At 44.6% G+C, this 24,758-nt stretch overlaps 1 protein-coding gene across 3 annotated transcripts in view; it reads left to right on the top strand.

Moving 5' to 3' along the window:
* The window catches only part of LOC129719063 (tensin-2), a 252,846-nt gene extending 228,326 nt beyond the window's left edge, over positions 1-24,520 (top strand). For 2 of the 3 annotated variants that reach the window (XM_055670423.1, XM_055670422.1), the window contains exons 14-21: positions 5,222-5,905; positions 6,465-6,640; positions 6,817-6,879; positions 7,525-8,014; positions 8,077-8,185; positions 8,243-8,375; positions 22,470-22,568; positions 22,635-24,520. In XM_055670423.1, coding sequence (XP_055526398.1) covers positions 5,222-5,905; positions 6,465-6,640; positions 6,817-6,879; positions 7,525-8,014; positions 8,077-8,185; positions 8,243-8,375; positions 22,470-22,568; positions 22,635-22,824 — 1,944 coding nt within the window. In that variant the 3' untranslated portion in view covers positions 22,825-24,520. The remainder of the gene's footprint in view (positions 1-5,221; positions 5,906-6,464; positions 6,641-6,816; positions 6,880-7,524; positions 8,015-8,076; positions 8,186-8,242; positions 8,376-22,469; positions 22,569-22,634) is intronic. The other variant, XM_055670424.1, reaches the window with a different exon arrangement.
* Positions 24,521-24,758: the final 238 nt, after the last annotated feature.

The raw sequence follows: 24,758 nt of genomic DNA, 5'->3' as shown, positions 1-24,758 counted from the left end.
TCTCTTTTTTCTATTTCTTACAATTCATAGACGTAAGATGTCCGAAAAATACTGATAGATGAGTTTTGAAGAAAATGAACCAAGGAATCTAGAAAAAAAAAAAGTTGACCGGAAGTGTTGCCAGATGGGTTTTTTTTTTGTATTTTAAAACTAAATTTACAAATGCAGCCATTTTTATTTTAAATTTGATAATTTCATCGTGTTCCTTGGAAAATTTCACATAAGAAACAACTATCATCCAGAGGTAATATGAGTCAATCTCGAGATATAGCTCTGAATTTCGTAATTAAATTACCACGGGGTGGTAAGTGCTTCTTACGTGAAATTTTCCGAGAAATACGATGAAACCATCAAATTTAAAACAAAATTAGCTGCATAGGTCGAAAAATGCAAATTTAATTTTGAAATACAAAAATAATCCATCTGGCAACACTTCTGATCAAAAACAATATTTTTTCTGGATTCCTTGGTTTATTTCTTCAAAATTCACCTATCACTATTCCTCGCGTGTCTTACGTCTATAAATTATAAAATAAAATAATTACGAAGTTCACAACTTTTTTCGTAAAAATGTTATATCTTGAGATTGGCTCATATTACCTCGAGATGATAAATGTTTCTTATGTGAAATTTTCCAAAGAACACGATTAAATTTTCAAAATCAAAATCAAAATGGCTGCATTTGCCGAAAAATGTAAATTGAGTTTTCAAATACAAAAATAATTTATCTGGCAACACTTCCGGTCAAAACTAATATTTTTTCTAGATTCATTGGTTTATTTTCTTCAAAAATCATCCATCAGTATTTTTCGGACATTTTACGTCTATGAATTGTAAGAAAAAGAAAAAAGAGATTTTTGACAAAAATTGCGTGACTTTGCAATAAAGAGGGGGGTCCTAGAGAGCGGGGGGTATTACAATCGATACCAACATTGAGATTTTTCTAAAGAGACAGTAGATGAATAATTCCCCAAATTTTGAGCAAAATCTGTGATGGTTGTGTCCAAGTGGCATGTACACTTTATATGGAATGACCCATATTTCGTTGATTTTGGCCATGCTTTTTTTTGTTTTTAATTTCGAGACTTTGTAAACCAGTAGAAGTTACCTATGGATCGATATCGTGTTTCAAATGTGAAGTATAGAGGTCGCTGCATAAAGTTTCGACCGTCACAGTGTCTCTACAGCACGTGTTTACTCACAATTTCCCTTTGTTTAGTCGATCAGCCGTTCTCGTTATGTACGTTCTTTGTTCGAGTTTTTCTATACTTTTTTACTGTGAGTTATATTCAGAAGGACTTAAATATGAGTAACAAGTTTGAGTTTGCGTGGGGTCGGACGCTAACCGCGTCAAAGCCGCTGAGCATCGCATGCCTGATATCGCGAGAGGGTAGGCGCAGCCTAAGATCAGATAAAAAAAAGGAAGAAGAGGAAGATAAAGCCCAGGAAGGACAACTTTACGGCCCAGGGATAGCTGACTAAAGGTTAAAAAGTTATTACGGACTTTATTATTGCGATTCTTAAGATTTATAGCATTTTGAAACTTTAAACGGGTGTTCCTCAAAACCATGTTTTCAAAATCGGCGAGCAGCAGAACTGATAAAGTTTACATCCGATTGACTTGCAATTTTAACTGTAGCTTCTTCATTGGATTATCTAGTGAAGTACACACGATTTTGGCGACAACAACAAAAGTTTTAAACAATTAAAGTCGATTTTTTTTTGTCGAAAAAGAACTTTTTTTTAAAACCGTTGCCATTCTGCGAAGAAAAATTCTATAAATATAATTATGTGTACTTCACTAGCGACACTTACGTAGATAATGAGAAAATTTTTGTTATGGTTATAGGTGGAGTTGGGCACGACTTCTACTGCTCGCCGCGGAACAACTTTTTAAAAAAGCGGTTTACGGCAATTGCTGCAAAGCCGCCATTTTGTAAAAAAAGCAGCAATAATTTTTTTTCTATTCTCCAAGAGTTGCTTAATCCAGCGATATATTATTTATATATCTTACATCTCAAATGTCATTTAGAAAAATTCATGAAAAAAGCCTTGTTTTTTGAGCATTTGGTAGATATTACCCCTTAATACGGGTATTTCCGGAAACGAAATGATGCCCACAGGCTGTCGTAACTACGTCAACCTTGCGGTCGTGGCTTATATACAACCTCTTCCACATTTTCTAAAATTTTTCAACATATATTCCATATACAGGGTGATTGGTTGCTTGATGGGAGTATTTCAGGGGGTGATAGAGGGCCATATTTGATGAAAAAAATTCCTCTGCGCATATACCTTAACGTTGATCTACTCGGAGTTATTTCAATTTCAAGTTTCTTGGATAATCTTTCATATAAAGGATGTCCACGATTAAATTGCCACACACAAAATTGATTCGGAGCGTGGGCCTAGTGTGGTTGGTAACCTCTCCGCCAACCACGCTCGACGCCTGGGTTCAAATCCCACCGCCGACATAAGTGTCGATGGTTGTGAGGTGGCGTGATCCAACCCAACTGGTCTAGATTCAATCCTAGCCGAATCCGGGAGATTTTCTGAGGCAAAAAACCTCTGGGATCACGCCTCCCATCGCATGAGGAAGTAAAGCCGTTGGCGCCGGTCCGTTGATAAACGGGTCGTGAGTTAGGGTCCTGGGTGTGGAGTCGCCTCCCTGGGAGTCGGTGATTGGCCACAACAGTGGCGGAACTAGACCGACGGAAAATAAGCGAGAATAAAAAAAAAATTGATTCGCAAAATTCGAGTTTTCATCCGATTGCCATCAAATTTTCAGGGATTGAAAAATTACTATTTAACTTCATTTTACCATTTTACTCGTATTTTATTTACTGTCCATACGCAAATGCCCGCACCTTAGCCTTAACCCCGGCCATAAGATTGTGCACAACCTGTGAATCAACCGTTTTTTGCATGTAAACCCATACTTTCTTCAGTTCCTCGACTGTCTTCACTACCTTAGGTTGTTTAAGAAGGTGCTGCTTCATAATCGCCCAGTACTTTTCGATGGAGCGGAGCTCCGGAGTGTTGGGAGGGTTGAACATTTCCGGCACGAAATTGGCCTTATTGTCCGCATACCACTTCAGCACGTCCTTGGAGTAGTGACATGAGGCCAAATCCGGCCAGAAGATTGTTGGGACGTTGTGGGCCTTCAGGAGAGAAAGCAGCCGCTTCTGGAGGCACTTTTTCATGTACACCTGTCCGTTCATCGTGTTCTGGGTCACGAAAGGTGCACTCCGCTTCCCGCACGTGCAGATGGCTTGCCAAACCAGGAATCAAATTTGGACATCTTCTGAGTGCGGACATGCTCCGGAACGCTGAACGTATCCTTGGCCGTGAAAAACAAGTTGCCGGGGATCTGTTTGAAGTCGGCCTTCACATATGTTTCGTCGTCCATGATGCAGCATTCAACTTTCGTCAGCATGTTGAGGTACAACTTCCTGGCACGGGTTTTGACGGACTTGTTCTGCTTCTCGTCGCGATTAGGGGCCTTTTGTACCTTGAACGTTCGAAGCCCAGCCTTAGTTTTGGCCTTCTGGACAAAACTTCGGCTTAGTTGCAGCTTCTTAGCCACATCCCGAACGGAGGCGCTCGGGTTCCGGTTGAAGGCTCCAACTACGCGGTTGTGATTTTTGGTGTTGTACGGAATACCTCTTCCTTCACTTCTGGGCTTCCGATCGGTGGTCAATCGTTCCTCGAACCGCTTAATCACTCGCGACACCGTGGAATTCGCGATTCCCAACGTTTTAGCGATGGAACGATGCGAGAGATCCTTTTCTCGTGATGAATGCGCAAAATTTTATCACGCACGAGCTGTTCTTTCGACTCCATTTCGGCGAGTTTTGATCACAGGACTTTAAAACTTGCAGGATGTAAATAATGCACTATGAAGTAAATCCACCCAAATTTTCATTAAATTCTACCCAACGGTTAAAAAGTTTCATCCTTTAGTGGCTTAGAGTATTTTTTTTAGTTTGATTTGAGAGCTGAGAAAAAGCGATAAATGTGAAAAATAACATTCTGTAAGCAAAAATCAAACATTTTTGCTTACAGAATGTTATTTTTTGTAGAAGAACATTAAAATACGTTTACAACAGAACTACTTTTAAACATTTTTACCTACGGAATGTTACTATTCACATTCATTCTGATATTTTGAAACTGTTTCTGATGTCAAATTTTCTCAGCTTTCAAATGAAACTAAAAGAATTGATCTAAATTATATACATTTGAAGTTAGAGCCACTTTTGAACGAGTATCCAAGAAAATTGAAAGTTTAATAACTCCGAGAAGATCAACGTTAGGGCATATGCGTAGAGGAATTTTTTTCATCAAACATAGCCTTCTACCAGATCCTGGAACCAAGAAGGATTCTACAGGGTGAACTTCACGGCAGTTTTTTCAGTCTCTTTGATGCTTTGTTTTAGTTACATTAGCTTCCGACGAATCTCGGGGTTTTCTACCACCTGCTCCGAAATACCGCATTCGTGCACAATTTGTTCTCTGTAATCGGGAATAAGGTCTTACATTTTCCTTTCGCTTTAAATGTTAAGGAAAAATCACATCTGTTTGTTTTAAATATAAACAACAGGACGCAGCCGAAGTCGTTAGTGTATTTATAATTATCGGAACAGTCTACAGGTGCAGCAAAAAAAATTAAAAATAAACAGAACAGAACTTGGACTTTTTCATGTAGAATTTGTACCAACTGAAAATCAAAGAAAAGTTCAAGTAGTCTGTATTCCTCATAGTTTTTTAAATTCCCATTTTTTCATCACACGTGTGTGGGTGTATGAGTTGTTATAGCCCTCCTCGCTCACATCGCATCCCCGCAATCGGTACTCACAAGTTTGTGTTTTTAATTTTTTAGTTTTTTTCCGTTGTCGCCATGTCGTTTCTTTCTTTCTCTCTTATCTACTTCTAGGAGTCCGAACAGATAATCTTCAGTAACATAAACAGTCTCAGTAATCTCGAAACTAGTGACAAACTAAACCATCTGTTGAAAGACATAACCGACAGTGCGACAGCCGTCCAGCGAGCTGCCGGAGCCGCCGCCAGCAGTGTTGTAACTACTATTACTACTACCACTACTACTACTACTTCTACTTCCACTACTAGTACTGCTACTACTACTACCAATAATCCAGCCGCCATTACGACTGCTACCAAAAAACCATCCGCTCCTAGTAATAGCACTCTCACTACTCAGCCTCATCATCATTACCATCATCAGCAAAGGGAAAATCCCCGATTCATCATCAATCATGTTCACACGAATCATCACCACAATCATCAACTGCAGCAGAACGGTCACCGGCGAGAGTTTCCGGAACCGATGGAATTATCGCCAGACGAAAGCAATGGCGATGTGCACCAATTGCTGCGAATAGGGGAAGAAGATCCTCCTCCTCAACCGCCGCAAAATGGCGGCCAGTTAGCACTCGATAAATTGCTCGCATCATTGGCCCTGGAAAACGATGTTACCGAGCAGCATCTTGCCAAAATCGATCAACAGCAGCAGCAGCAGCAGCAACAACATCAGCGAAAACCAAGTCTACACTACAGCCAGGCCATGGAACTGTCGGCCGTCATTGCCAACCTCACCGAGTACAATCTGAGCGAAGCTCAACGACTGAATCTGTACAATGGCAATGATCTGGTATATCCGGGAAATGGCGATGCGTTTCGAATGCATGCCGACATCAACGTGAACGGTTACTTTCCGACGGCAGCTGGAAGACTGACCGGCGGTGGCCAACAGCTGATGGAACCCGCGAGCTTACTAATCGGTAACCATCACGTGCGACGGATAGCGTCCGAAAGTGACAGTACGATTTCGTCCATCTCGCCGAGCCTGTCGGAGCGAAGTAACGCTATCTCGTGGTGCGATCAGGTAACATTTCTGCCTTCATTCTCATTCTCTCATATGCTGCCCGATTGTCTCTTCTCGTTTGAAAAGAGTTTTTCGCGCCGCGCCCCCTTTTGTCGCTAACCGATTGAAGTTTTTTTTTCACACTTTCATCCATTTACTTGTACTGTAACCCCGATATCAAGTGCATGCTTTTTCCTACTTGTTACTAGAAAGATAGCTCAAAATGGATGTTCGGTTACTAAATGTTGCACCACGCCATCTATATCTCTTGCTTCGCAACTTATTAAGATATCTTTAATTCACAGACCAATCTCTCAGATGAATCGGATGGATGTCTTGTTTCTTCGTTTTGTGCTCGATAACAATGTTTTATTGTACCGTGATTCGTTTTCAGCAATCATAGCTTTGTTAATTTCGGAATCATGATCTAATTCGGTTCAGTTTAAGTGGCACAAAGCAAAGACACAGTGATGTCGAAAAAACTTAAACGATTAAGAAATCAACTTAAGAACAATAAACTAGAAAAAAAGTTCAGTGTTCCATTCTAAAGCTTACTTTGTTTTTTTTTTCTCCTTCACAGGCTAGAGAAGAATCGTTCTCCTCCTATCGCTCGGAAACGGAGCCGGACCATTCGCCGATCGGCGGATCACCCCGACCGGAGACGCCCGCCTTCCCGGTTACTCCACGCACACCGTACGGCCTCAACAATGGCACCTCTAGTCCAGCACTTCCACCCAAGAGTCCGACATCACAACGGTAAGATCGATCCCCCTCCGCTTTTACCCAATCCAACATTAACACCATTCAAACCCACCCATCGAAACAAAAAAAAAACAATCCATCATCCAGAACTACTAGCGCTTGCCATCACTGGTTTTTGAGGTTAAAAAAACATATCAAATAACAACGCCTTTTCCGAACGACTTTTGTAGAAAATATAACTCGACTTGGTCACTGAGAAGTCAGCGATCGACCGTTTCAACGTATGACGTGAGGTTAGCACACCTTCTTTAGTTCAGTTGTATATTTAGTAAATCATTCGAGGAATTTATAATCAAACGAAAAAAAAAAAAACATTCACACTCACACCGTTGTTGTTCATTGCAAATCTGTACAGAAAATAACACGCTCGTATTCAGGGGTTGTAATCGTCCCAACCTTTACACCATCACAACAGTTTAGTTCTATCTGCACGATTGAAATGTCTGTGAAATGACAGTTCGCGAACACACACAAAAATGAAACTAAAGACTTGAAAGTAGTTTGATAGAATTGCGAATCGCCGCCTACTAACTTTCGCATCCGCCCGCCTGATTTCCACAGCAAAAACATCCTACTTAAACACTTTGAAAAGCTTCGCATCCGGGCTAACCTCTTTCAGTGCGTTGTGCCGATGATAGAAAAGAAACCGAACAGTTGCACCTTCTACTATGAGTGAGTTAGGTTCCGGCCATATTCTGTGTGATTGACTAAAACACCTTTTCTTTTTGTCTTAGTGCCTCTCTCGTTGCTAATCCCCCGTACATCATTAGAAGAGTAACATCAACGTCGTATCGCATCTTGGTTGAACTTGCACGTTTCCTCCCCCCCCCTTGCTAGTCAGACCCTAGAATTAACGACTTTCGAATTCCCGCCAGCAGCAAGGACCTCTTCTCCGGCAATCAGCGCTCCCAGGAGTTAATCAACCAAAACGAAACGGTTTCATGTTACACATCACGCCGCAACTCGATCACATCGAACGCCAACAGTGAACCCCAGGAGGTCGCCCCGCAGTTCGTCAAGTTTGCTCGCGATTCGTCCAAATACTGGTACAAGCCGGCCATCAGCCGGGAGGAAGCGATCGCGATGCTACGGAATGCCCCGCCCGGTACCTTCGTGGTGCGCGATTCGACCACGTTCGCTAACGCGTACGGTTTAGTGGTGAAGGTGGCTCATCCCCCGCCGGGGGTGCAACCGAAGGGACCGAACAGTGACGAACTGGTGCGACACTTCCTGGTCGAACCGACGATCCGCGGAGTCCGGCTGAAGGGTTGCTCCAATGAACCGGTTTTCACCTCACTCGCGGCTTTGGTTTACCAGCACTCGATCACCCCTCTGGCACTGCCCTGCCGTTTGATCATACCGGATACGGTAAGTGTTTCATCGTTCGAACTGAAACGAACAAGATTTTACTGTTTTTTTTTTTTGTGCAGGACCTTCAGCAGACGGAATTTCAATCACCAGCCCAACAGCAGCTTCTTACCCAGGGTGCCGCCTGTAATGTTCTGTACTTGTTTACCTGCGATACAGAGTCACTGACAGGTACGGTTTCTTCAGTCGGTTTGTTGGTCAGATTTAAACTATTTACTATTTTTTTAGGACCCCAAGCCATCCGGAAAGCGGTGGGATTACTGCTGTCGCTGCGGCCACTGCCTAAACCCACACAAGTGCACTTCAAAGTTTCGATCCAAGGAATCACTCTGACGGACAACACTCGGCAGCTATTTTTCAGGTGAGTCTATTGTTGCTTGCAACACAAATTATGTTTACATTTAGGAAGTATGTACGCTGTGTTTCTCAAAACGATTGGTAGTTTTGGACCTTTGATGAGACTTTGGAGTAGTGTAGGGTTTTAATTTAGCTCTTTATCTCAGGTGACCAGTCTTCGTTCAACTCTCCTCCAGCTGTCCCGATGATGACGTAGAGCCAAAACGAGGAGCGCGATCCTAGAACCCCCTTTTATTCCAAATTTAGTATGGAAAATAATCCTCAGCGTTGTGGGTTTGCTCCAAGATAGTGGGAAGAACTTGGGGCTTAGAACCAAAAATAGTAGTCTTACGCTTCCTTAGTATGGTGGCCAAAAACCAAGGAGACCACGGCGACGAAGAAGCTAGACAAACTTCAGCGGCTAGCTTGTATTGCCACTATCGGAGCAATGCGGAGTACTCCTTCTAAAGCATTAGAAGCTTTCTTCCATCTACTTTCTTTGAATCAACACGTTCAACTAGAGGCCAAGAAAAGTGCACATAAGCTCAAACGACAAAAGATGATACTAGACGGGGATAAGATAGGTCACTGGAAGTTCTTGAATTTCCTACCTGCTGAACCAGCAACGAACATGAACAGTGATTGGATAGAACCTAGATCCAACTACGACATCCCATACTCAGTGTATGAACCCTCTCGCCTAGTATGGGATGCGGGAGGACCTAGCGTTCGAAAAATGGATCGATCAGGTTCTATACTGACGGTTCAAAAATGGGGATCGTAACAAGGGCGGGAGTGTACGGTCCTAGAACAAATATAGCAGTAGCTATGGGAAACTGGCCAACAGTCTTCCATGCTTTCCAATATCTGCCTGAAAAGGAAGTATGGACAAGCCCACATCTGTATTTTCTCGGGCAGTCAAGCGGCACTTAAGGCCCTGAAAGCCTACAAGTGCATGCCTAGAATTGTCTGGAACAGCATTTGCCTTCTACAACAGATGAGCCAGCTGAATTCTGTAAATCTTTACTGAATTCCTGGTCACTGCGGAATAGAGGGCGATGAAGTTGCAGATGAACTCGTCAGATTTGGTTCCCAATCAATCTTTATTGGTCCAGAACCGTTTTGTGCTAGCTCAGACTGTGTCCTGAAGGCTGAGCTTAAGAAATGGGAACAACGAGAGATTGAACGCCTCACATCGCTCAACTGTAAACCGTTATCAGCGCGAAGATCTATCGGTACAATGTAGGTACCAATTAAAACTTTAGAAAGCTCAAGAAATCGTCAGCGGAAGTTTGCGTTATTCCACACACTTCAATGAAGTGGCTGTGATAACCAACTACAACGAAGCGCGTTTGGCCGTTAGGAAGTGGACCTAAAAACCCACGGCAAGTTCTTCACATGGGCCATACGGTTTCTCATCGGCACTTGTAGTTCTAGGGCAAATCTTCCACTTTTGAGTTAATCTTAGCACTTCGCAAATGAGATTTCATCATCCGCATTCCTACATGCACTTCATGAACAACACGGAAGACTCGGTCACCGAAATCACGATTCTATCGGTTCTCCAGAGAACATCTCTACAACGACAATGGTCGTTGTTTTCAACACAGTTTCATCCGTATAATCAAATAGAAAAAGTTGGTACAAGCTTTCGAGCGATCTGTAAGTAGATACTCCAGGACTTTAGAGTCTGTAACTATGTCAAAGTAGCTTTCGTACAGATAGGTATATATATTGTAGAAACGTGCCAAACAAATGTCGCTCCCTTTCTGACAAGAGTAGCGACATTGAATATAAATTTTAATAAAATAGTTGGCTAAATCCAACAAACTAAATTTTGGAAACAGGCGGAAAGATGACATCAGGAGAAATCGTGTGATTTAGGACTTCCGTTGTATCGGCTCGGAAAACACATTTATCTCAACTCAGTTCCTCAGAGATCATTTTTTCAGCCACCTCAACACCTAATCAAGTCGTTCGTCGTGTTCCTGCTGATTACTGCCCCCAATGATCACATCATCCAGTACCAAGTGCCAGTAAGTAGCAGCGCACCCGGATAACGGATAAAATTAGATCCATAACTTTTTTGAACAAGATTAAATGGCCTCGAACAGCAACAAGCCATTGTGCGTAGTAAATGTTGGGGCATTTCTCGATTCCGGTGCTACTTCAGCCATATTATTCTACATGCACAACCTTCTATTGAAGATAAAACTAAAAATTATCGACTCCCTTGCAGGAACACATCTTTAAGATCTAAATGGGTACACATCGAAAAAATGGGTGCAAGTGGGCGTGTTCCTGTTTCAGCGGTTTTAAAATCATCAAAAGTTAACATCGCTCATCTCCCACTCCCGCTTCTTACAACGCCACTGAGATACAACAAAGTCTCAGTTAACGTCTGAATGTCCCAAAACCACACATCATACTCGAAAACCTTTGTATACAAATTCAACGGCTATCATGGAAGACGTTTTCAAGTTCACTGAGCACAAATTTGCCCCCCCCCCCCTTGCCCAAGTTTACAATTTAGACTCCTTCCAGTTTCTTGTTTGCCACCGAGTATTGATCGCAGGTTTCTACGCTCAAAGACCCCGCTCGTCGATCGGTCTTCTTCCACGTCCTCGATTCATGTCTGTAGAGTGCCACCGGGAGGATCAGCATCCTGTAGAGCGCAAATTTCATATGAATCTGTAAGCTGTGGGACCTAAGCTGGCCACGCAATCCATCTCTCTATCTTGCGGCTCACTTAATTCCCAAGTAACACACAAAACATGTTAGAAAAGAATTCACAATGACAGTAGTGATATAAGCGCAATTGAAAACTTGTGTAGTTATATTCTTATTCTAGAGATGTTCTTTTATAGCATAATAGTATTATATGGATTACTGAATATAAACTGCCGCTGCTCGTCTGTAACTTGTATTTATGATGTTATCAAAACTGCACAGAAAATAACTTAAAATACATCATTTGCGAGAAGTTGTTTTTAATCAGTGATTCAACCACATTTCGAAAACAAGCTCAGTTTTTCCTGGTTTTGGAGATGTTTTCCAATAGCATGGGTAAAGCGAACAATAACTATTACATGAATGGCACTTGTTTTCAAGTTATCTTCCAGATGTTTACACTATTAGAAAAACTAGGTATGAAATGCCCTGCCGGGGCAGCCGCACCAGTTCAACATTACACGCCTAATAACAATACTACGTACCTGCAAAGTGCTTTTCTATGGTTGGTCTTAGTAGTTAGCAGCTAACGCTAAATTACTTGATCAAATTGTTATTAAAATTATTTGAACGATTTCAATAAAACTATTCGAGGTGGGTCAAAATGTGCCATGAAAACGTAAATAAAACGCTTGCAGTGCAACCAATATAATTTCATTCTATGTTACCGTATATCTAACAATGTTTTCTAGCTTTGTTATATTTTAAGTTTAGATAACGTTGAAACTATGCGAAAACAACTTTAATATTCAAGCTACAGAAACAATCTATCTTGAAAGGTTGTACATTGCTTTTTATAATCAATGTATAATTAATTGAAAGTGCCACTGACGTGACGATTGTCGATCTAGTTGCACTGCGCGTAACAATACATTTGCGCATGCGTTGGGTGAATGTTGTCATAGCAACGCATTTGCGCATGCGCTTTGTTATGGCGAATTCTGACCCACGAATGCGCGAATTTCTTCATTGCACTGGGTTAGTGCAGATCTACCCAAGAAAAAAAAGACAATGCGATTTACTACGTATGTAAGAAAGAGATGCCAGATAATTGTTTACGAACTAAGCCCATGCGGTAGTGGGGTGAATTGACTCTTCGCAATGAAATAAATCAGCGAACATTCTGTAATACATAATCTGTTTTCCATTTATTGACAAATAGAAAACGGTATCCAATAAATGGCGCTTGATTTTTTCAGAAGTAAAACACAATGTTTCACCATGAAATTTGACGCGCACGTAGAACTTTGTATTACAAGCATCGAAAGGTTGATCTAATATTGTTTCTTATTTTTCAGTGATTATTCAAAACGCCATAATCATTATTTTTTTATTGTTTCTAATATGAATCAGCGCCGTTCTGCAATCTTTTTATTTTGAAGTTTAATGCTTGCGCCAACGCTGTTTTGATTAGTTAGCAATTACAACTTGAAAATAACCTGATTTGAACGTTTGGTACTCGAGATGTATTTTGCAGTTTCAGTCTAACAAGTTGGCTTGCTTTCCTGAAGCTATATAATACTTCATATAGCACCAGTACTTGTTATAGTAGCCTTCAATTTTTGCGCTTTTCTGGTGATAGAGATGTCATAGAAAAGGTAATGTCAACTGAAATCTATAACTGAAGGTTTTATTAGAGGAGTTATCCCAACTGTTCTATAACAACGTGTGTTACTTGGGTTATCACACGTTGCAAGATAGCATTTTATTAGCCCTAATTCAGCCTTGTTATCGCCAAATAGCTTTATATCATGTTTTTTAATGTTTGTGGCTTTATGCTAAACTAGCATTACTGAGAGCAAAATATGCGCTTAAAGGGCTACCGTAAGTGCTACGATGGAGTGTTTTAAATGCATATAGAAGACGCATTACATTTTTTCGTAAGTGCTAATAACGAGCGATATCGAGTGGTCAATTAAAAATAAACGGAACATGGATACTCCACGTAAATGGAAAAAAAACTTTGAGGAGTGGGAATTTTCGACGTAAAGTTCGGGTATATGAAAGCTTGAAACCTTCCGAAATACCCAATACAAAACAATTGCAAACTAGTGAGTTGGATCCAGGATCTACATCTCCTGGGCTCGTGGTTTCTGAACCGTCAATATCAGTAGATGAAAAAAAGTCCCTGTTGAATTCCAAACGATGTTGAAGAAGAACACACAGCGGTGAAGCCTCTTTTCGGTATCCCTCCCGCAGTTGGTCTAGTTGATCGAGACCGCAGTAGCCCTCCAGACTAGCGTGCGATATTGTATTATAACGTAAACATTTGCTTCAGTCGTCAACGGAAACACAGACAACCTCAAGCTCAGTAGAAGAGAACCTTGACAGAATATACAGCCGACGGTCAAATTATTTAAGCTAAACCATGGCTTTCGACGGAGAAACTCCAGCCCAAGAAGAATAACGAGGCAGCACGGAGAAACATGAGCGTCGTGTTGGTCTTGGACTTTACAACCCATACCGCGGAACGGAGCACGAGTAACTGAAAAGCTGGTTGGAACAACCCAACCAAAAACCTTTTATTTATTTATTTACTTCCTACCAAGAGGCATATATTGTCCAAATGGTGACTAGACTTCTACACTAAACATTAGTACAACAGTTGTCTAAACATGGCAATAAATTTAGAACGAAGCACTTCAACAGATAAATGAAAATCAAACACGAACGAAACTTGGTTGAACGCTCGTTGAAGGCCAATGATTGCACTATTGGAGCTATAGTTGGTACGGCGAAAAGGTAGATGCATTGAGGGTACTCTCCGTAGGGTTCTTGATGGAATCCGTGCTGCCAGCATATTGGCCACAGTCATAGCACGAGCAGTCTCACATCGGACTTCCAGGGTGCTAAGGCGGAGAATTTGACAACGATCCACTCGTTATGAGGACCGACATAGGCTGTCTCCATGGCAAGAGGCGGAGAGCGTAGCGGATGAACCGGCGCTGAATGCTTTCGATACGTTGAATGGCGTTGTGTTAATGCGGAGTCCAAACCGTGGAGGAGTATTCAAGCTGCGACCGAACAAGCGAGCAACAAGATCTTCCAAGAGACGTGAGAAAGAAATTCAAAGCCATCTTAGATTTAACTAGAACAATTATATAACCTTCCCCTCACTTCAAATATTCTTTAAAGATATTGCAGTGCAGTATCCTGTCTTTATAAACATAAGTCAGAATTCCATCGAGTGTTGACAGCTGAAAATTATTAATTGGTGTGGACCTCAAAGCTCACCACCTTTGGGGGATCAAGAAAAAAGACGAGCGTGGAGAGATTCTGATGCAACTTGTGAATGATTACAACTTGTTATTCCTAAACGATGGATTAAACGCCGACTACCAGAGATGTTACTATTAGCTCGAAAAGTTCATACATGAATGCATCCTGCTTGGGAATCGGAAGTTACTTATTAAGAAGTAACCTGTTCCGTGTTATAGTGCTTTTGTCTTTTCCTTCAGAGAAATCATCAAAGCGGTGGCAATCTCAGAGCCTGGTAAGGATCAGAGCATGACACCAACTAAGGTTGCGAAAACTGCTGTTTTGGACATGCTACAGAATTTCATCGAAGCACAGAACATACTTCAGGAAGAATTTCCTGCCTCACTTATGTCGTGAATTGCATAAAACAGAATAAGCGAGATAGAATCATCTATGCGCTGATATGCTTGGATTTGTCAACTACATTTAGAGCGATACAAACGAATGCGCAGAAGTAAACTCTGGAGTCTTTCTCCGTCCCCAACGGAATAGTTGGGTGGATAACAGGGATGGATCATCTTACCTCACTAGTCAGCTCCAGGCCGCCATAGCTTCCTGATTTTCGCCGTTTGTACGATGGGTCTGATCAGCATTTCGTAGATAGTCAGTTTCGTGCGGTGGCGAATTTTATTCGAACGGAGCGTCTCCCGGAATCCAAAGTAGACCAAAATTTCTCATAAGACCATAACGCCATGAAGCGTCGACGAATTTCTCTTCTGATATCGTTGTCAGCAGTCATCAGTGAGCCCTGGTACACGTACCCGTCTGCCCCCTCGATTTTATCACCTCTAATCTGAATTCATTGTGGAAGGTGGACTCTGTCTTTTCTGGAACCTCTTCAAAGCGTTGTATTTATGGCATTTCTGCATAACATGCCGTATAACGAATATTTGATCGCACCCATGAATCCCGCCTGGCTACGGTCGACGGTATTGAATCTGAAAGAGTATCGTAACTTTTGCGGTAAAAAATGGACTTTTTTCGGATGATGGTAAAAAAATAACTAAGACAGATAACTGTGTTTGATAAATTTCTAATGGTAAGTTAGCTAACTTGCAGAAAAATTCTATGTCCTTGCCAGCGGCCTTTCGGCAGTTAACTGCAACATTCGCCATGACGGATAAAAACATGTGTGTAGGCATGTTTTTGAGTTCTTTCTTCGTTTTAATAATCAATTCTTCCTCAGTTTTCGCGACAGAATTTTTGGAGTAGATCTTACGCTTCAGGTTTGCCCAGAAATCTCCGATGGTACGCAACTTGGGGACGTTGGGCGGGTTCGCCAACTTAGGTACCACATCGATATTCACTCTTTCCATCTCCTCCAACGATCGCTTCGGTTGATGTACCGACCGACGCCAGATCCGGCCAGAACACCGTGCTTTCGGTCTTGATGAACGACGCAGCTTCCGGCAGACTTCGTACTATGCTTTTCCCCATTTACGCAGCTTTTTGGGGAACTTGGTGTGTGTGCCAGGGAAATCGACTTGACCATCTTTTCCAGGCGCTGCCGCTACGTCATTGCCTGCAACTCCGAGACCAGTGGATGTGACTGCCGCTTCCTGACATGTATGTCCATGTTCACCAGATATTTTTTCACAGTTTGACCGGTTACACCGCAGTGATGTAGCCACTTTTCCCTCGGCCTTTCTCTCCAGCATCCTTCGGACCTTCTTGTCGCTCAGGGTCATCGGCCGTCCGGAACGAGTTCGACTGATAGAGCTGTCCTTTTTTTCAGCTGACTCATGGGTTACTATGATTGATGCTGCATGCTCCATTTTGTCGCCCTTTTAAGTAGATGGAGCACACAGTACCCTTCATCAATTCCTCCGGTACTACCTCCTCTCCCCAAATCTTGATAATAACCCAGTATAGTGCCTCATATCTCCGGTATGAGTCGGTGCGTCCATCTGCCCTTTGTGGAGTTGGACCATTCCCGCTGCCAGCGGAGCATCGAGAATGACCTTCTGGTACCTCGTATGCCCCTTGTGTCTCGTTGGTCGAAACACTCTCTGTCCTCCTTGATGGCGATGCTGATAGGCATCATGCCGGACAAGACACAGATTGCATCGTATGACACCGTACGATACGCACTCGCAACTCTCAGGCACATGAGCCTGTAGGTACTTTCCAGTTTACCACGGTAACTGTTAGTACCTAGCGCTCTGGACCACACTGGCCCACCATACCTAAGTATGGACGAAACCACGCTGGCAAGAAGTCTTCGCTTGCTGCCATAAACCGCTGAGCTATTGGACATCATACGAGATAGTGCTGCAATAGCCGATGAGGCCCTCTTACAGGCATAATCGACGTGACTCACGAACGTGAGCTTGTCGTCCACCATAACCCCCAAGAGCTTCAGGGATCGCTTCGAGGTGATGGTGCAGTCTCCGACTCTGACCACCGCCTGTTGCTCCGATTTACGGTTGTTCACAACCGTGACCTCCGTCTTTTGATGCGCGAGCTCCAGTTTCCTGGAGCGCATCCAGTCCTCGACCTTGCGTATACAGTGCGCGGCCGTCAACTCGACCTCCTCGATAGACTCGCCGTAAACCTCCAGCGTTATGTCGTCTGCAAAGCCGACGATCACAACCCCTAAAGGGAACTTGAGTTTCAACACTTCGTCATACATGACATTCCACAACACCGGGCCCAGGATAGAACCTTGCGGAACTCCTGCGGTAATTGGGACGCACTTCTGACCCTCCTCCGTGTCGTAAACAAGTACTCGATTCTGGAAATAATTTTCCAGAATCTTGTACAGCGACACCGGTACATGGATGCTCCTGAGCGCGAGCGCTATGGAGTCCCAACTGGCACTATTGAACGCATTCTTCACGTCGAGCGTGACGATTGCGCAGTAGCGTATTCCCCTTCTCTTGCGCTGGATTGCTACCTCCGCCGTCTTGATGACGGAAGAGATTGCGTCCAGCGTGGACCTGCCCTTCCGGAAGCCGAACTGGTTACTTGCCAGACCGTTTACACCCTCCGTGTACCTCACCAGTCTGTTGACGATGATCCTCTCAAGCACCTTGCCCGCAGTGTCCAGCAGGCAGATAGGCCTATATGCCGATGGGTCCCCTGGCGGTTTCCCAGCCTTCGGCAATAAGACCAGTCTCTGCCGCTTCCACCTGTCCGGAAAGAGACAGTCATCCAGACACCTCTGCATGACTGCCCTGAACAGCCCGGGGGCCGTTTTTATCGCCAGCCTGGTCGCCAGGTTAGGGATACCATCCGGTCCCGGTGCCTTGCTCACCTTTAGGGATTTGGCGATCACGATGAGTTCCTCATTCGTAACCCTTGCCTCCTCCCCTGCCTCGACACGGCTGTCGTCGCTCACGGATTGGATGCTCGGCAGGTTGGCCGACCATCTCTGGTCTATGTCTGAGATACTGGAACGTCGGACGTGAGACTCGACTGCCGGAGGCCAAGGACTTGGCTCGTGGCGTGGAAAGAGTCCCTCGATGATACGCTCCAGCATCGCTGGTGATCGCTCTGCAGGCGCCAGCGCGCCTTTAGTCTTGGCCATTACGATCCTGTAGGCGTCACCCCACGGATTTGTATTGGCACTCGCACATAGCCTATCGAAGCAGGCCCTCTTGCTGGCCTTTATCGCACTCTTTAGCATCGATCTTGCCGAACTGAATGCTGCGCGGCGCTCTGTCCTCTCTTCTTCGTTTCGCGCACGCTGCATCCTCCGTCTTTCACGGAGACACGCACTGCGAAGGTCGGCTATCGCGTCCGTCCACCAGTAAACCGGTGGCTTTCCATTCCTAGGTTGGCGAGTCCTAGGCATGGTGGCGTCGCACGCCCGCGATAGCATAGCAACTAGTTGGTCAGCAGTCGGGCGGAGCCAACTGCCCCCCTCGCGCTCCCTTCTCATTGCCTCTTCGAATACCTCGGCATCAAAGTGCGATGTCTTCCACCCGCGAACGGTCGGAGTGTTGGCTCTACCCGTCGCTTGCCGCCTCTCGTTGTTGTCTACACTATAACAGACCGCCTGGTGGTCGCTATTAGTGTAGCCATCGTCTACCCTCCAGTTCTTGATCAGTCCTGGGCTGGAGAACGTCACGTCGATGATCGACTCCGCACCATTTCTGCTAAATGTACTTTTGTTCCCAACGTTGGCCAGATCTAGGTTGAGCTTTGCAAAAGCCCCCAACAGGATCTGGCCCCTCTGGTTCGTGAAGCGACTTCCCCACTCAACAGCCCAAGCGTTGAAGTCGCCCGCCACCACCAACGGCGTTAGGCCCGTTAGCTCCATGGATAGGAGGTCGACCATCTGGGTGAACCTTTCGGTAGACCAACGTGGCGGAGCATAGCAACTGCAGTAGAACATTCCGTTTACCTTAGCAACTACGTACCCTTCTTCTGAGGTTGAGACAACCTCCTGAACCGGGAACTTGCTCGTCGTACATATGGCCGCCAAACTGGACTTATCCGCAACCCAGTTACCGTTTCCGGGAGGGATGCGGTAGGGATCCGATATGACGGCGATGTCCGACAACGACTCAGTGGCTGCTTGGTGTAGCAGCTGCTGAGCCGCGAAGCAATGGTTCAGGTTCAGTTGCGTCACCCTTACGCCCGTGGTTTCGCAGCCGGCTTACCGGCTGGGCACCTGGGGCCTCCCATAAAGTGTTTGGCGTCCCGTTTCCCGGAACATACCATGCACTTGGGAGACTCCACACAGTCCTTTGCTTTATGGCCTGCACCTCCACATCGCCTGCACAGCTGGCTCCTATCGGGCCCCTTGCAGGTCCAGGACTTATGTCCGCCCTCAAAGCACCGGAAGCAAATGTCTGGTTGCTGTAGTATGCCCAGAGGACATACAGACCAGCCGACCTTCAACTTGCCCTCTTTCAGGGCCAGGTTAGCGTCCGCCGACGGTAGTCGGAAGGTAGCTATCTGGGTCCCCGCCGGACCTTTGCGGAGGCGGATTGACTCCTTAGCCACCTCCACCCCGCACTTCGCTTTTAGGGCTTGTGCAATGTCGCACCCCTCAGTGATTTCGTCCAGGTTTTTAAGCTGGAGAGGTTCACTTCTGAGGTGAGTGCCCGCACTTGCACCTCCTTCCCTAGGACCTTTTCAGCTACCGTTTTGTAGGTAGCCCCCTTGTTCTTGGCGTCCTTCCGGAGCTCAAGTATCATCTCGCCAGTGCGAGATCGGCGGATACTCCGCACATCCGCCCCAGATCCTTGAGCTGGGTTTCCCCCCTCATCTTCTTCAAGACTTCTGAGTACTTCGACCCATCCGTCTTGAGTATGAGGGCATCACCCCTACTCCGCGCCTTTTTGACCTTTTTTGGTCCTCTGGCCGCTCCGCCATCATGTCGCGTCGCACCTTCCCGACGCTTCCTACCCTCTACGGTAGTCCAAGGGTTGCCCGTAGCCTCCACCTGTGCCTTTTCCGCGGTGGACCTTGAACCGGTTGGCTTGTGTTCCCGTGGGAGTAGCACGACCAATCGTTTCTTGGTGTTCCCGGGGGCCGTTTCCCCCGGGGACTGCCTCGTTCGCTTAGCGACCTGCCCCGTGGAGCAGACCGACGCGAACGAGGGGGCGTCTGTCTGCACCTCTTTAGATGCAGTCGCCCTCCCGGTCCTGGCCGCTTTCTCGGCCGCCTTTACCCGAGCTACGAGTTCTTCGTGCTCCTTTCTGGCTTCATCAATGGTGCTCCGAAGCAGGAGGAGGCTCTGCTTCAGGTCGCCAGCGATGTTTCGCCTGTTCGCCAAGAACTCGATTATGGCATCGAGTTGTTCAGACAGCGCCGCCACTCTTGGCCGCGTGTCCATACACCTTTCGACGGCCTTGAATAGCAAGGGACCGTCTACCGAGATGTCTGGTGTGGACACCGACGGATTCGCCGTTTTTCCACCTCCAGACTTCACCGCATCCGTCTCCGCCTTCTTCTGCGGAGACCGCTGGATGCCACCTCGTGCGAAGGGATTTGGTAACCCCTCCGCACCCGTCTCTTTTGTTTTTGAGTTCAACATTTTTGTTTATTGGGTCCCCCTACCAGCCGCTATCCTTATCCATAATGGAGTAGTCGCCTAAATGGTCCCAAGGTAGTCTATGCCGGAGCAGTGAGGCCATGGCTAGGGGCGGCTGCCATAGCGCCTTATGGGCAACTATGACACCCCCGACCGGCGCAAGTCAGGAAAAGACATCTGATCCTACTCCTGCCGGGTTCCCACCCGGCAATGGACTCGGAACGTACTGGAAGGCCTGCCAGGTTTTACGGGACGGAGACCCCTGCACCGGTTGTAATCTCGCCGTTTCAAGCCGTTATCACACGACATTACTAAGGGAGCTCGGCGCAGGTGCCGGCCCAAAATCATGGTACGAAAACGAGATCCGACTCTTATCCTATAGTGATGCGACCAGTTGCCGTAATTGGGAACATTACTGGCATCAGTCCCAATGGGCGGTATAGTGCATTTGGGTGGTGGGAGCGGCACTACTCGCTCCGTCGGAGCTGCTTCCGGCCAGTGTGGCTTTTGCGAGAATTCAGCGGCCCAGTGCCTGAATCTCGCCACGACCTAGGCTAGCTCTAGGATCTACTGCCACCTTATCGTCGTCCTCTGCTATACCGCCGTTAAGGTGTTCCATGATCTTTCTGCTGGCTCTTCTTCTTCCGAAAGACCGACATTTGCTTGTTCCGTGCAAGTCTGTAGCCCTCGTTCGCCTTCGTTCAGTGTGGCAGCTTTCGCTCTTATGTATTCTCTTCCCCTAACTGTTTATACTCGTCGGCAAACCAGTTGTCTCTGTGATCCGGAGTCTTTGTACCTAGCAGCGCTACAGGATCGAAAGCTCTTCCAGTCATCTTCAAGAGTAGTTGCAGTAAGCTACTTTTCTGTGAGTAGCGCTGTCTCCAGCTGTTGCGCGCAACCCCGACGTCCCGAAGTCGCAACGTTCGACATTGGCGGGTTTTACAGAATTTTTAACGCATGCAAACAGCTACTAGGTATTGGTCCGAATCTATATTCGCACTGCGGTCGATTAGAACGTGGTCGGTTTGATTCTGTCTGTTGGTCGGTAAATCTTCAGGTGGTTCTGTGGATTTCTTTGCAGGGGAAGAAGAAGAGAGGCTGTTAAGCTCACGCACCGATGGCCGTTATCATTAGACATGGCGTGCTGTCTGTACATTACCTGCCGTCCTACCTGAGCATTCATGTCCCCAATGAAGACTTCCACGTCCTGTCGCGGACGTGGCTCTCGTAGACCTGCTCCAGCCCGATTCTCGTCGTCGGTTTTGGTAGATCGAGCCATGGTCTCGATGAGTTTTCAGAACGTATTCTAAAACGGATTCATTAGTGGAATTAAGCGATAGCTCAGCTCCAGGCATCGTTTTCTGGCCACTAATCGACAGTTTCGGAGATGTTCAGGATGTGCAAGTGCTACAAATATCCACCACAAGCAAACCCACAGCTCTGCTCGACTGCTGAGGGTGCATGGCAACAGCTTGATTAATGTAGATTTCTACACTAAAGCAAAGCGAAGCCTTGGTGCTACATTCCGATTCGGAACTTGACATTCTGTTTATTTATACACAGACTTCGCAGCCAACTGTTAAGTGTACATGACAATTTCGGGGCTATCGCTACGATCCTACTGACACTAACAGGCTCTCCTGAGCCGAGACTCGAACCTACGACGACTGGCTTGTTAGGCCAGCATCGTACCTCGAGACCAGCTGGACTTGCAAGGAGTTAGGAGTCGTTAATTTCCGTACAGCGCCTTATCATCTGCAATTGAATGGCCAAGCAAAACGGTTTATGGACTCCCTAAATCAACCACTGAAGAAAATTATATGTCAGTGTTCATTAACCGCATTTTGAAGGTTCAAGTTACCCTTTGTAAATATGTCTGTTCTATAAAATTGTTTTTTCTGTTCATCCTGTTTTTTTTTTTTTTTTTTGCTCATCCTCACTTTTGAGTGGACACCATCACAATACCTTTGCTTTATTTACTTTGGATTCCATCATGGGTTTTTCAATTATCTAGCAAAACCAGCAAAAACACGCAAAGGTTGCTGCGATCATAATAAAGAAGATCTAAAACATAACTTCATGTGTTCCGTATAAAATTAACAGAAAGTGCTAATAGACCATCTTCTTTTTTTCTACTTCTTGCAGACGTCACTATCCATCTAACAACGTCTCGTTTTGTGGTCTGGATCCAGACGAACATCGATGGAGCATTCCATCTACGACGGGAGATATCCCGTCATCTAAGTACGTATTTCCGCTCATGCTGAGGAAAGAAATCCTACAAACTTTCAACTCTGATTTTCCTTCCAGACGCATCTTCGCTTTCGTCGCTAAGCGGTCGCCAACGTCGGCCGACAATCAGTGCCATGTGTTCTGCGACCTGGAGGCCACCCAGCCGGCCACGGCCATCGTTTCGTTCGCCAACAAGGTTGTCCTCGGCGGAACCAATCAGCAGCAGCAACAGCTCAAGCAGGGGGCTGCAGTAACGCGAGCAATATAATTTCAGATCTTAATCCTTCACGCGTGCCTGTGCAAAGGGCAGACAATTCGAGTCACTTTATTTTTCGTTGCTAATATATATTAAACGCCGCCAGTCCTGCGGAATCCGGATAGAACGGATTAAAAAAATAAAACAAATTTAACATTTGGTACTACTTAAATTTAAAGTAAATTATACATAAACAAAGCCTAACAGCTGCATGAAAACAAACACATACACACAAACATGAAGATGATGAAAACAGAAAAAAAACCTATAGAGATTGAACACCACGTGTAGCCTTTAGATTAGTCATGTTAAACTTTTATTTTATTGTTTAAAATCGGAAACCAACGCACGCAAAACTTCACTTATTAATTCGAGAGCAACTGTGTATTAATATTTTTATTTTGAAAAGCTTACAATCTACCATATTGTGTACCGTTAACGTCAGTGTAATTATTTAGTAATCGCAAGGGAATTATTATTTAACATATGCAGAAGTAATATTTATGAAAGAAAAAAAAACACGAATAAATTAGCGCAGCTAATCTAATTCCGATCTGCAAAAGAAAATCCATCTAACTACAGCGACTATTACTACTACTTCTACTACTATTACTACTACTACTCACATGATACCTAAACTGTACTGAAAAGCACACACTAACCTTTTCTCATCACCAGTTTGTAGATAGTAACTTATTCGCTAACCTTCACCTGCGTTCTATTTTCCTCCTGCTTTCCAACCAACGAACGACGGCAGCACGTGCAGCACAAAAATCACTTTCTTCTTTTTTGAGCAACAGCAAAATCCTGTTCCGCAACTCACTGCTTTTGGTCCAACACTATCCAGCTTCCGACACCAGTCGCACACACACATCTGCGCTCTTCCCTGGCCGTTTTTCTTACCATGAAAATCGCCTTTGGTGAAGCTGCTAATAATCTTTCGAAAAGAGTGTTGGGAGAATATGAAAAGAAAAAAAAAACAAACCTTTTTCGCTTTGCCGACTGTTGTCAAAGAAGAAACAAGTGTGAACGAAAACCTAATCGATAAACTGCACACTGAACACGACACTACGAACGAATCAATAGGATAACCTATCAGTTCTTGCAAAAACAAACAAAAAAAAAACAATAAGAGTATTAAAGTTAGTGTTTTGTAGATGGAAAAGAAATAAACTCACACAAGAAAAAAAAACAAACAAACACTGTACTAACTTCCAAACAAATTTGAGTGAAAAGAAAAAAAAAACAGAGTCAATAATGTGCCTATTTAAAGTGTAATAAAATAAAGTAACAAATCTAGCGTTCAACCAATCGTTTTTTTGACGACGTTTGTAAGTTCAGCAACAGTTTTTTTCTTCTTAAAATTTTAATCGTTGTTTGTTAGCGAATGAAACAGAAACTAAACTCTATACCACAGCAACTAGTCTTGAACAAGCAAGTAGAATTTGTGTTTTTGGTCATCAGAGTAGGACGTTTTTTGTCAAGGAAAGACTTCCCGCGATCAGTGTCTGTTTCGGAACAACATGCTTTTTCCCGGAAAGTGTGCTGTCTACGTGTCCGGTTCCGGTTCCGAAGTCCCGATCCCTAGAGCAAAAATCAATCAATGTTTACAGTTGTTTTGTACATACTGCTGAAAGGAAGAAAGCTACAAGAGAATCAAACTGTTCAAACAAGTAATAAAGGTAATTTATTAAACTTCTGTGGATGATTGGAGTGGTTCTTCACTGGTGAATAGGTGTATCACAATGTCCCTGAAAAACTTCCTTCTATCAAACTCACACGCCCCTGTTATAGTAAGCTTCATAGAGAAAGTTTATTCGAACCTCATTCTTCACTATTGTTCGATCGATGCTAACACTGGTAAATACAGGTTTCGCCCTAGAGCTCAAACTGGAAAAAAATGAAAGGTTAAAGCTTTTTAACCATTCCTGTGAATTTTGGTGATG

The sequence above is a fragment of the Wyeomyia smithii genome, chromosome 1, assembly GCF_029784165.1.
Source record: "Wyeomyia smithii strain HCP4-BCI-WySm-NY-G18 chromosome 1, ASM2978416v1, whole genome shotgun sequence".
In the NCBI taxonomy this organism is placed as follows: Eukaryota; Metazoa; Arthropoda; class Insecta; order Diptera; family Culicidae; genus Wyeomyia; species Wyeomyia smithii.
Note: the sequence above shows the minus strand (reverse complement) of the source record. Positions and strands in the feature narration are given on the sequence as shown.